The following is a 13,467-nucleotide window of genomic DNA, read 5'->3' on the forward strand; positions in this document are numbered from 1 at the left end:
ATTTACTGGACATTGTTTCAGGGTGATAGGGATTTACTGGACATTGTTTCAGGCTGATAGGGATTGACTGACATTGTTTCAGGTGATAGGGATTTACTGGACATGTTTCAGGTGATAGGGATTTACTGGACATTGTTTCATAGTGGATTTCGGACTTTCGGATAGGGATTTACTGGACATTGTTTCAGGGTGATAGGGATTTACTGGACATTGTTTCAGTGATAGGGTTGACTGGACATTGTTCAGGTGATAGGATTGACATTTCAGTGATGGATACTGGACATTGTTTCAGGTGATAGGGATTTACGCTGGTGAATTGTTTTCAGGCTGATAGGATTTACTGGACATTGTTTCAGGTGATAGGGATTACTGGACATTGTTTCAGGTGATAGGGATTTACTGGACATTGTTTCAGGCTGATAGGGATTTACTGGACATTGTTTCAGGCTGATAGGGATTTACTGGACATTGTTCGGTAGGTTTATGGACATGTTTCAGGTATAGGGATTACTGGACATTGTTTCAGGCTGATAGGGATTACGACTGTGACATTGTTTCGGGTGATAGGATTTACTGGACATTGTTTTCAGGCTGATAGGGATTACTGGACAATTGTTTTCAGGCTGATAGGGATTGACTGGACATTGTTTCAGGCTGATAGGGATTGACTGGACATTGTTTCAGGCTGATATGGATTTACTGGACATTGTTTTAGACTGATAGGGATTGACTGGACATTGTTTCAGGCTGATAGGGATTGACTGGACATTGTTTCAGGCTGATTAGGATTGTACTGGACATTGTTTCAGGCTGATAGGGATTGACTGGACATTGTTTCAGGCTGATAGGGATTGACTGGACATTGTTTCAGGCTGATATGGATTTACTGGACATTGTTTCAGGCTGATAGGGATTGACTGGACATTGTTTCAGGCTGATAGGGATTGACTGGACATTGTTTCAGGCTGATATGGATTTACTGGACATTGTTTCAGGCTGATAGGGATTGACTGGACATTGTTTCAGGCTGATAGGGATTGACTGGACATTGTTTCAGGGTGATCAAAAAATCATCAGATTATCTTCATCCTTCGTGCAGCATGATATAAAGTCTTGAGCTATGATACCAACTCTCTGACCTGTAGGTTTTTGGTTCAAGTCCTTCGTGCAGCATGATATAAAGTCTTGAGCTATGATACCAACTCTCTGACCTGTAGGTTTTTGGTTCAAGTCCTTCTGTTGGTATCACAAAGCTGACTTAGGAAAAGGCTCTTTACTCATCCTCTCACCACACTGAGATGTAGAATGAGCAACCGGAAGGTTTATTTCTACAAATTACTGACCTGATTTGGTATTGATAATCTCCAGCTGTAATCACTACTCTTTCAGTGAATGTATTGAGTCACCTTGAGGACCGGATGATCCGAACTTTAATTTAATGGGTGATCATTTTGATAGCAATGCACTTCACTTACCCACATTTTGGTTAGAATGACACTAAACAAAAATTATATCCATATTTATATTTAGATGAACACATTGAGTCAAAACATTCACTATGTTTTAATTTTATTTTTTTGTTATGTAAATATAATGTGTGACATTCAAGATAAAATGATAATAATGATGTGAAGTATATAATAATCAAATGAACTTGAAAAATAGGTTATATGTTTTCCAGAAATCATTTAGTTTTTTCTTTTTTTTGTTTTTTAATTAAATTAATGTATGGAAAATCATCTAAGAGAGATAATTTTTTTTTCAATTTAATAAACTTTACTAAATGTTTTTTAAAATTGTTTTTATACCGTTAAATTATTTTAGATCAAGGTCTAGCTTTGTGATTTTTTGAAAAGTGACAAAAAAAAAAAAAAAGCCCAGCGACCAGTGGTTTTGCTGGAAACAAATCTCTGGTAATCCGTGAGTTAAAGCCACGTTGATGAATAAAGTTTTGACACATCCTTCATGTCTGTGGTGTCAAAACAGGCTTGTAGCTTGTAGGCAAAATCAAATGAAAATGCTGACGACTCACAAAACAAATGTAATTCAAAAAAATGTTTCATGGGAAAATTGAGCTCTTGGGTAGGGGACGGTAGGTAGTCTTGTGGAAACATGAAAGTCATCCAAACAAACTGTGAGTAATTCATAAAGTAGTCAGGGAAATGTGAAATATGGAATTACAAGGTTGCATGGAGTTTTTGGGCCTGTTCATCCTTGTAAGCACAGTTTTCTTGCTTCTCAACCAGCGAGCATTAAGGCAGAGACTATTATACAATTTGTATTTTTTGCTGTTGTCCTTGTCTTTGTTGCTGTCTTCATCGGTAAGACACATTTCAAATCGGTTTTTGATTCCAGTTGCCTTTGGAATGACGTCATCCTATTCCTATTACTACACCAAGGTCATGAAAGATCTATTTATAGAGCAAGGCAGTTCAGAGATGGGGTTCAAGGACATTACGTCAGTTAAAGATTTTTGGAAGGTAGGTCAAGATCATTCCTGTCTTTTCTTATGGAGAGCACATGTCGTGCTCACATTTATACAGTGTTCAGCTTGTTTTTCTTGTCTGTTATGATGTTTATTTGATTGTAGGTACACAGCAATACCTGCGGTGTGTGCTATTGGTAGGATCTCTGGAACACTATCTCTTTATAAAGGCTGCGGTTATTCAGAGTCGACTCTGAATAACTGTCTACGGTTATTCGGAGTCGACTCTGAATAACTGTCTACGGTTATTCAGAGTCGGGGAGTCCACTCTGAATAACTGTAGACAGTTGACTCTGAATAACTGTCTACAGTTATTCAGAGTCGGGGAGTCGACTCTGAATAACTGTAGACAGTTATGAGTGATGAACTTCCAGTTACCAACCACACGGTTTTTCTGGGTTTTTTTCTTCTCTCCCACCTCTGTTTAACCCTACGGGAAAAAATCGTTTTACTTTTTGGTATTTTCTTGTCTCTTCTGTCATGGCAGTTTTTTGCATCGGTGATTTGTATTGCGGCCGCAAAATTTGCAATTTTTTGCAAATTGTCGAGATTTTGCAAAAAAAATAAATAAAAATAAATATTTTAAAAAATATAGTGGGGACCAGTGATGATAATCTTCCGCGGATTTCTGGGATTTTAGGATTTGTTCATAAATGTTCCGTTGTTTTTTGTCATGTCAAACATTTTCTGCTCAGTGGTAGTTCAGGGGGAAAAACAATAATATGCCTTCTATCATTTTTTGACACCTCTGCTCAGTTGCATGAATTTTGGTGACACTCCTTTAATTATGACGTTAGTCTAGACACGCTGGCGCCAAATGTCAAAGGCAGCACAAGACACATGGTGGCCATGAATGAGAAGATGATCGAAAGGGAAGGGGATGGAGCAAATGGGTGTAAATATTTGTGTACTTTTTAGCTGTAACATGATAATACATTCATTTGACGATTTTATTTATAAGGTTTATAAGCTTGTCTTTTTTTTTTTTTTCTTCCTTTTTAAGTTTTGTTTTGTCTTTGTTTGATTGTTCTGAATTTGTTAATAGAATTCATTACAACTTGTGTCTAATTATAAAACAATAAAAAATAAAAATCAATTAATTAATTCTCTCTCTCTCTCTCTCTCTCTCTCTCTCTCTCTCTCTCTCTCTCTCTCTCTCTCTCTCTCTCTCTCTCTCTCTCTCTCTCTCTCTCTCTCTCTCAGCCACCCTTCTATCTTCATATTATGTTTATAGATATCATTTGGTAATAGAGAGATAATAAGTTAGGCTGATCGATTTAAGAAATGATTGTTTATAAGCTAATTTAAATTTGCTTTGTTAATGGAATATGTTTTGCAATTGATTAAAGATTCTTATTTATAAGCGACAGAAGTTGAAAAATCGCCAAGTTTTAAGAATTTGGCACTAAAATTGCCAAAGTCACAAAATAACCGTAGTAAACTGGTATCAAATTGAAAGAAACTCATCTCGCAAGAACTCAACTCGATAATTCGATAGGCTACTCGCTCTAAATATCTATACACATGGTTATCCAGGGTCGACTCTGAATAACCATCTACAGTTATCCAGAGTCGACTCTGAATAACCATCTACAGTTATCCAGAGTCGACTCTGAATAACCATCTACAGTTATCCAGAGTCGACTCTGAATAACCACTTCGCTTTATAAAACACAAGATCTGTTTGTTTTGGTCTGGTTGGAAAAAAATATTAAGGTATCTATCAAGTCTTTTCTTCATTTACTATCACCATGCCACATTCACCAAGACTAGAGACCACGACTACACAACTATCACTAGCATTATCTTTATCATCATCATCATCATCACCATCATCACCACCATTATCATTATCACCGTCATCGTCAAATTAATATCTTGAAAATTATTCTTTCATATTTGGAGTCAATGGTTTGTCAGCCATCAGTCAGAACTATGTATAACAAAATAAAATTTCATTCAGCATGTGTTTATCTTTATGGCACAATACAGTACATATTCAGAAAAAGTGTGGAACAGGCAGTTGTATCAATAGTGATGAGAAATAAAAGTATAGAGAAGTGCCAGATGTAAACAGAGAATACAAATAGTTGGTTGATACAACATCCAACGCCTGGCTGACAGAGAGAAATGCACTAGCTATCCAGCCACACAAAAATATGGCTTTCAAATTTAAAACCTATTGTGCAGATTCTCTTCTCTCAATTACTGAAGGGATCAAAGCTAGGCTGGCTCATCTAACCACGCGACCTTTCAAAGAGTGAGCAATTAGCTCTGCACCTATCTCTGTTTGGAACAAGGCAAGCATGTTCACATAAATAGGGGCTCATATTTGACTTAATATAAATTCACAAATAGTGTGGAGCCGACGTTTGTCAGTGATGATGGTTTTCCGCTGATCGGCAGAAATCCGAGATTTTGTTGTGAAAGGAGGACTTTCCTCCCTTTTCCTTTTCTACCATCTTCTGCTGTTCTGCTCATTTTTTTGCAAAATGTTCTTTCACTTTTCAACCCCACAAATTTTTAAATGATCAATCGGTGAAGTCAGATGTTGTACCTGTACTCATTGCCAGGTATCGCAACTGCATATTTATTCTGTTGTTAGGCAGTAAAAATAAGGCTTAAAGGCAGTCGTACAAAATTTTCCACTTAAATTTTTTTTGTTACCATCAGCAGTGACTTGTTTTTGTTACCATCAGCAGTGACTTGTTTTTGTTACCATCAGCAGTGACTTGTGTCAATAATGAATATAAATAAAGTGAAATGTACTAGATGGAAATGTGTCTTTCAAACTTTGTATAGAGCATTGATCAATTTTTTCTTGGGTTTTGCTCTCTGTTATGTTTTTATCTTTTGTTTTCATGAACTTAGTATAAGATAAATCAAAACTCATTTAATTTCATTTTAAAATTCATTTTTTACTGTTGTTTTATTTGATATCCCAATACTACAGACATGGCTGGAACTTTTACTTCTTTTTAAAAAAACATCATAGATACCGTTTAATTTTTCTATGAATTTGGTGACTTTTGTTTTTCAAAGAAAATGGAGATTCTACATTTGTTTGAGATTATATCCATCCATTTTGTGTACGCCCAACTGATTACAGGCACCACTCAGAGAAGACCCTGGATCATACAACAATGTCATAGGCTATATATTATACATTTGTTTGAGATGTACGCCCAACTGATTACGACTCCTTGTGCTGAAATGAGATAAAAGTGTCACTAGTGTTGTAAAACCCATAAAAAACAAAAACAAAATAAAAACATGGGTGTTTGCTGGCTCATTCTAGGGCGGTCTGTCTGTCATCAGATGCTTTCCATGTCAGGGCTGGTGCTGCACTGAAGACTATTAAATTGCTTTTAATGTCATTGGAATAAAGTTATCCCATTATTGTGATAAATTGACTACACATTTCACCATCCTGAATTAATAATAATGATAATCCTAAATGTTTATGTTTACAGTACACCCAAGAAGGTGTCCTTCTAAATGTTTATGTTTACAGTACACCCAATGGCCTCTCCTTCTAAATGTTTATGTTTACAGTACACCCAAGGGCCTCTCCTTCTAAATGTTTATGTTTACAGTACACCCAAGGGCCTTTCCTTCTAAATGTTTATGTTTACAGTACACCCAAAGGCCTTTCCTTCTAAATGTTTATGTTTACAGTACACCCAAGGGCCTTTCCTTCTAAATGTTTATGTTAACAGTACACCCAAGGGCCTTTCCTTCTAAATGTTTATGTTTACAGTACACCCAAAGGCCTTTCCTTCTAAATGTTTATGTTTACAGTACACCCAAGGGCCTTTACTTCTAAATGTTTATGTTTACAGTACACCCAAGGGCCTTTCCTTCAAGGTCTTTACTGGGACAAGTGGTATAACAACGATCAGTTGGGAAAACTAGAAGGCTACATCTACTATGAGAATAAACTGCTCGGACTGCCACGAATACACCAAGTACGGGTCAGGCCTGGATCTTGTCAAGTAGCCGACGAGTTCAAAAGTTTTATTGACACATGCTACGGCGAATACAACCATGAGAATGAGGACAAGTCTGCCTTTGGTGTTGGACTGAAAAACAAAAAAAAAATGGCGTGAGTTGATGTTCGATGATAATGTTTTATTTTATCTCAAGGGACTGACTTTGCAAAGTCCCGGGTTTGAGCGTTTTTGCCAAGATGAGGGTAATTTAAATTCATCAATATTTGAAGGACAAGTTTTTCTGTGTGTGCAGCAGTTAACTGGTTAAAATGTAGTCTCTGAATGGATGGAATAAATGATGGATGTAGAAACTATTTGATCTTAAATCCAACTACTGTTTAAAATGTAGTCTCTGAATGGATGGAATAAATGATAGATGTAGAAACTATTTGATCTTAAATCCAACTCTTACTCCTCTGGCACAGGGGGATCTTGGATAAAAAAGAGAACCTGTTGTGATCAATTACTGTGAATCAGTTTTACAAAGAAATAATGAGTTTGGATTTGAAGATTGTAAATAGATCATTGGATTAGAAGAAATGCTCATGAAAGATTTAAATATCAATGTCGTATAATAACTACTTGTGTGTATTTATAAAAAAAAACATGTTTCAGGTTTCATTATCGATCTAGTGAGGAAATTGATGGGTTTTGGCACTGGGGTGATATTACCAGCTATGAAGGAGGTGGCTATGTCAAAGATCTCAGTCTGGACAAACAGACAGCCGTGGATTCCATCAAAGATTTACATGACAACCTCTGGATAGAACGCGGCACTCGTGCTGTCTTTCTCACATTTACTGTCTACAATGCCAACATCAACCTGTTCTGTATTATTGTGTAAGTTTTTCCTCTTATTCTCACTCTCAAAACAATTTGGGGTCCAGATAGCTTAGTAGATAGAACACTCCCCTCACACGCAAAGGGATTGGTGTCAGTCCTGGGTACAGTCTATCTATTCAGTAGTCATTGGGTAACTGATTTGTAAATGACACATTTTATCTGTGTCACTGATTTGTAAATGACACATTTTATCTGTGTCACTGAGTTGTAAATGACACATTTTATCTTTGTCACTGATTTGTAAATGACACATTTTATCTTTGTCACCGATTTGTAAATAACACTTTTTGTCTGTATCACTGATTTGTAAATGACACATTTTGTCTGAGTCACCGTTTTGTAAATAACACTTTTTGTCTGCGTCACCGATTTGTAAATAACACTTTTTGTCTGTATCACTGATTTGTAAATGACACATTTTGTCTGAGTCACCGTTTTGTAAAAAACTTTGTCTCGTCACCGATTGTAATAACATTTTTGTCTGTATCATGATTGTAAGACAATTTTTCTGTGCACTGATTGTAAATGACCTTATCTGTGTCACTGATTTCTAAACCAAACCCACAAAAGTAATGGAACGGTTGAATTCACTAAAACCCTCTGGTGTTTGGAGTGATGATAATCAGTGATGACTCAATTCACAAAGATTTGGAAAAGTAGCAAAGGTCAAACTCTATAAATCACTGGTATTGTCAACCTTGTTGTACAGATGCGAAGCCTGGACACTCACAATGGATGCACCACGGCGCATAAGGGCGTTTGAAAGCAAGTGCTATAGAAGACTGCTATGCGTGTCATATACGGAGCATCGCACAAAGACGTCCTGAAAGAAATATGAGGGCTCTTTCAGAAATAACCGAAAAATGCCCATTGCTCAGCAACCAGTGGAGATTTTTAAATTCTGTTAACGACATGATATTCCTTATTTCCTTATGAATATTCCCAGAAATTATGAAGTGCATCATTTTGCACAATGAATTTCTAGACGATTTTAAAGATGGCGGCCCACCTTGAAACTTGGTCAAAGGAGGAAATCAAAGCTGTCATACGTTTTTTGAACGCCAAAAGTCTGAATCCTACCGAAATTCATAAAGAATTTCAGAGTGTATATGGTGAGCATGTTATAAGCCATACACAAGTCTATCACTGGTGTAATTTGTTTGAAGCCAGCCATTCCGACTTGACAGACAGGGAAGAGAGAGGGCGTTCGATAACTGCGATGTCAGAAGACAATGTGAAGCGAGTTGATGAGCTTATTCGTCAAGACAGGAGGTTGAAACTTCATGAAATCGCAAGCAGTCTTGAAATTTCGGAAACTTCTGCCCATAGAATTGTATTTGATGAACTTGGCTACAGAAAAGTCAGCGCAAGATGGGTTCCTAAGCAAATGACAGACAATCATAAAGAACAAAGATTGGACATCTGCAGGGAACTTTTGAGAAGAAGCAAGAGCTCACGCAGGGTTCACGGGCATACTGCCAACGCCGGCGGAGACTTTCTAGGGTACGATGTGACTTTTCTTGACAGCATAGTCACCGGTGATGAGACTTGGTTGCACCATTGCACCCCAGAAACAAAGCAGGATTCGATGACATGGAAACATCCATCCTCACCTGTTGCAAAGAAATTCAAAGTCGTGCGGTCAGCAAAGAAAATAATGGGAACTGTTTTCTGGGACAATCGTGGTGTTATTCTGTTCGAAACCTTACAACCTGGAGAAACAATCAATGCTGCAAGGTACTGCCAAACTCTTGACAAGCTTAGGGAGGCCATTCGCAGAAAGCGCCCAGGGCAGTTGACCAACGGGGCCATTTTGCAACACGACAACGCTACACCCCACACAGCACGAGTGACGCAAGGTTGGCTAGAGAAATATGGATGGGAGATTTTGCCACACCCACCACACAGTCCAGACCTTGCACCATCTGATTATCACCTCTTTGGGCCACTGAAACGTGAGCTGGCAGGAAAGCGCTTTGATGTCGATGGAGAGCTTGTTGACCATGTGCGGAAATGGCTACAAAACCTTGACGGAAATTTCTTCCGAGAGGGTATCTATTCCATGGTGGGGCGTTGGCAGAAGTGTGTCGACAGACTTGGCTGTTACGTAGAGAAATGAAGAACGAGTCAAGGTATGAACACGTGCAAGAATTTTGTTGATAGCATAAAAAACGCGGATTTTACAGGCATTTTTCGGTTAATTATGAAAGAGCCCTAGTAGAAGCTCTGGCAGGTCCACAAGAACCTCTTCTAGTGACTATGAAGGGCAGAAAACTGTCTTGGTTTGGACACCATACTCGACATGATAGCCTGAGCAGGACAGTCCTACAGGGCACAGTCGAAGGCCAGCGCAGAAGAGGGCGCCGAAGGAAGATGTGGCTGGACAATATAAAAGAATGGACAGAGATGTCGGTTCCGGAGCTGCTACATAGGGCTAGCAACAGGCAGGCACAGAGGAAGACTAGCTTCTGCTTCACGCAAGTCCCCTCGACGACCATCCGGTCATGGGATTGAGTGAGTGAGTGAGGTAATGAGTTCCCTATATGGCCATGTCAATCATGTAGACATCCTCTGATAATATAAGCCCACCTTTGATGTCTGCAGTCACATTTTCGTTTTCTACGGTCACTCATGGCTTAACTCTGCCCAGAAATTATTTCATAGGTCCGTCCATCACCATAATATTTCAAACTTTTGTTCTCATGACTTCTTAAGTTCTTTGATCGAAGAACGAATGGCTATTGAGCATCTTGACCCTTCAACAATTGGTCATTCTGACAGCTTATGTGTCAACAGCTGTCAGCTATGTATTGAGTCATCGCAGAAGCTTTAGAAGACTCATCGGATAGTTGCATCACAATCACCACCTTGATGAACATATTATCCAGGCATGGTTGATAGGTAAAAAAGCCAAATTATGTTCTAATTACATTTGAAACAAAGTATGTCACTGATCTCGTCTCATTGAGATATAAACAGTGCTTTAAAAAACAAGAATATTGGCCGAAAAATAAATAATTTGCTAAAAAAAAAAGCTGAAATAAACGAAAGCGATTTTTAAAATCAAACTTATTTATAAATTGCCAAGAATGTAACGAATTGAAAATGAAATGAAAATGTTGATGTTGTGTATGTCGCATGCGTGAAAGAAAGAGAGGAAGAGAGAGAGAGAGAGAGAGAGGTGTCTGTTCAATGTTATAGTTATCATATAACGTTATGACAAGTGTAACTAAATGACAAATTGCCATATTTATGGACAATAAAGATCTATTATTATTATTATTATTATTATTATTATTATTATTATTATTATTATTATTATTATTATTATTATTAAAACAGTTGTTTTTTTTTCTAAATAAAGACCAATGTTCTTCTTTTTCAAGCTGATTTTAGCAATGTGACTTTCAAATTCCTAGCAATTATATTTTTTACTTTTAGATTTTAGCTATTAGGCCTACTCAAAAAGGTGTTACATTTTTTGCATAACAATAGCGTAATACCTTGATGGCTAGTAACGCCTTTGTTTTTGGCCAGCCATTTAGAGAGCCTGTGATTGGTCGAAGACTTTGGGATGCTTGACTCACAATTCTACAAGAATAGACAGTGTCGGTAGATCAAAGAGGGTAACATTTTTATTTACCAGCCATTTTTCTTGGTGCTAAATAATACAAAGTAATGATTTCGCATCAGAAAAAATAACTCTGAAGTTCCTATTTCTTTATTACAATAAAATTGATACCACGAATGACAAAATCTGCCCACAAATAAGGGAGTTATGAATTATTCTTAACAATTTTTTAAGTTTACAATAATTGTCATCGAAGTCATTTTTTATCTCCAAAGTTGTAATTATTTCCAGATTTTTACCAAACAAAGTGCAATGTCAATGATTTTCACTCGAAAATAAAATAGGATCCAAATTGCAATTTCAGCTTGTCTTATTTTTTTGTGGGCAAATTTATGAAAAATCAAAGTTGAAAACAACATGCGAAATTGACAGGCCTGTCATTTCTTTCACGAATGGATTTTAATGACTTAGGCCTGTCTTGACTACCCCGCTGATGAATATTTGGCCATTGTCAGTTTTTGTTGGGTTGAATCTTAAAGAGTTAAGAGGCTTTAAAACAATAATCTGGAATGTTCCACAGCACTACACATAGCACTAGCACAAGGGTCTCTTATGTTGTTAATGGAAAAAAAATTAGATTTTCGGAGTTCAGACACTTTCCTATGTAGTTTCACACAGCCTTCATGAAATGATTTTTTCACTTTTCAAACCTGTCATGTTCTTAAATGGTAGTCAAATCGGACTGAGACACCGTGATAAATTTCACTGTTTCATCAAAGCCAAAAGTGACTACTTTTACATAGAAGAATAAACTCAAATGCAAACCCATCGGAAATTCATTCTACAGAAAGTTAAATCGAAACTAATAGTCTATTGTTTTGATTGCTTTACATTGCTAACCGGTTGACCATGTTTCTAGACAAATTTGAATCTTACCTACTTACTTAATCATCTTTGGGCCTTGAGGCACATAGAGCATCCACCAGACATCATTTTTTACTGTGATTGCTTTTGCTGTGGCTGTATTCCAGGACAGGCCTGCTTTTTCCATTTCTTTTTCAATGGTCCTTCGCCAGGCTTCTTTGGGTCTCCCTCGCTTTCTCTTCCCATCTGCTGTCCAGTACAGGGCTGTCTTGGGAAGTGATCCTTTTTCCATTCTGGCCACATTATCCAGCCAATGCCATCTTCTTTTTTTTTTGGCTTTCAATGTTAGTGCAGTCAGCTTTCTTTAATAGATTCCATTGTTTTTATTTGGCTTTCAATGTTAGTGCAGTCAGCTTTCTTTAATAGATTCCATTGTTTTTATTTGGCTTTCAATGTTAGCGCAGTCAGTTTTCTTTAATAGATTCCTTTCTTTTTATTTTTGTAGGCCAAAATATTGTTGAAAAATTTGAATAATAGCTATAAGTAATTACTTCACATGCCAATTAGTTTTCTGCTATTGTTTTACTCTTGCTGTCTGTTAGTGTTGGCTTTGATTCTGTCATTACATTCTTTTCTTTGGACTATACACGGGACTGCTCCCTGCTGACAAATTTGTTCAATATAATTTAATTTACATCTTCATAAATGTGAAAAAAAATCATGTTTAGTCCAATTTGTTTTTCAGCGAAGTTTGGGTGAACTCTAAATTTGATAGAATAAAAGTTTAGATATATTCTGACAATGCATGATGCATTTGATTTGAGGCTGGCAGTTTGGACTTGTTCACCAGGGAGTGAGGGTATATTCTTAGTGAACACTGCCTTTCAAACATCAAATAAAGGTGTGAAGAATGAATTAAATTGGTCGCTGCTGGAAATATAATTGTTGTTAAGTTGGGTTTAAAGCGTAGCCATTAGGGTATATTATGCTTTTAGGCGTGCTTGTACTTTAATTGTGACAGTTTCTTGTTTTGAAAGCCTTGGCCTATAGAAGGCCTGTCTACTGATACGAACAATTCGTAGAATTACGAATTTTTGGCTCCAATTTCAGAACATCATGAGCATCTCTAAGTCATTAAATCTTGTTGATAATACAAGTTGATGCTAGACAGTACAATTTTAAGGATTTTCAAGTGTTAGTTAATCCTTTTGAAGGTAAATTGTTGATTTTTTAAGTTAAATATAATGACTACAATTTTTATTTCCAAAGATTACGAATTTTTAGATTTTCAAGTTGGCAGATTTGCTGTAGTTGTAATTACCTCATGAGTAGAAACAGTTTTGAGCATTGCCTATTTTTAAAAAAGTCATTTGCATACCCGTCTATTATTACGGACTGTCCGTAATTGTTACGGAAGTGTAAGACCAATTACGGACTTACGGAAATAGAAGAAATATTACTGATACAAATTGTCGCAACGTTAAATTAAAAAATAATAATTTTTTTTTTTCATTATTTACCGCATGCTACAATAAAAAATCTCAATGCCTTGTTGGCTGGCGATGAGTGACATCATCGACTCGACACTGAAACTTTACCCTCATCGGGTAGTTTATTTTACATATATGAAAGGGTGTATCTATCATTATTTTTGTCTGCTTTAGTATTACTGAAATTTGACCATTAATTAATGATGAATTTTGTATTTCTTA

At 36.8% G+C, this 13,467-nt stretch overlaps 1 protein-coding gene across 1 annotated transcript in view; it reads left to right on the top strand.

The window, feature by feature from the left end:
• The window catches only part of LOC144972198 (polycystin-2-like protein 1), a 60,755-nt gene that overhangs the window by 14,317 nt on the left and 32,971 nt on the right, over nucleotides 1-13,467 (top strand). The window contains exons 4-6 of the mRNA XM_078913215.1: nucleotides 2,356-2,480; nucleotides 6,328-6,590; nucleotides 7,093-7,317. Of these exons, the coding sequence (XP_078769341.1) occupies nucleotides 2,356-2,480; nucleotides 6,328-6,590; nucleotides 7,093-7,317 (613 nt within the window). The remainder of the gene's footprint in view (nucleotides 1-2,355; nucleotides 2,481-6,327; nucleotides 6,591-7,092; nucleotides 7,318-13,467) is intronic.

Source organism: Berghia stephanieae, chromosome 5 (genome assembly GCF_034508935.2).
Source record: "Berghia stephanieae isolate SIO BIC M18660-M18661 chromosome 5, UCSD_Bste_1.3, whole genome shotgun sequence".
Lineage (NCBI taxonomy): Eukaryota > Metazoa > Mollusca > Gastropoda > Nudibranchia > Aeolidiidae > Berghia > Berghia stephanieae.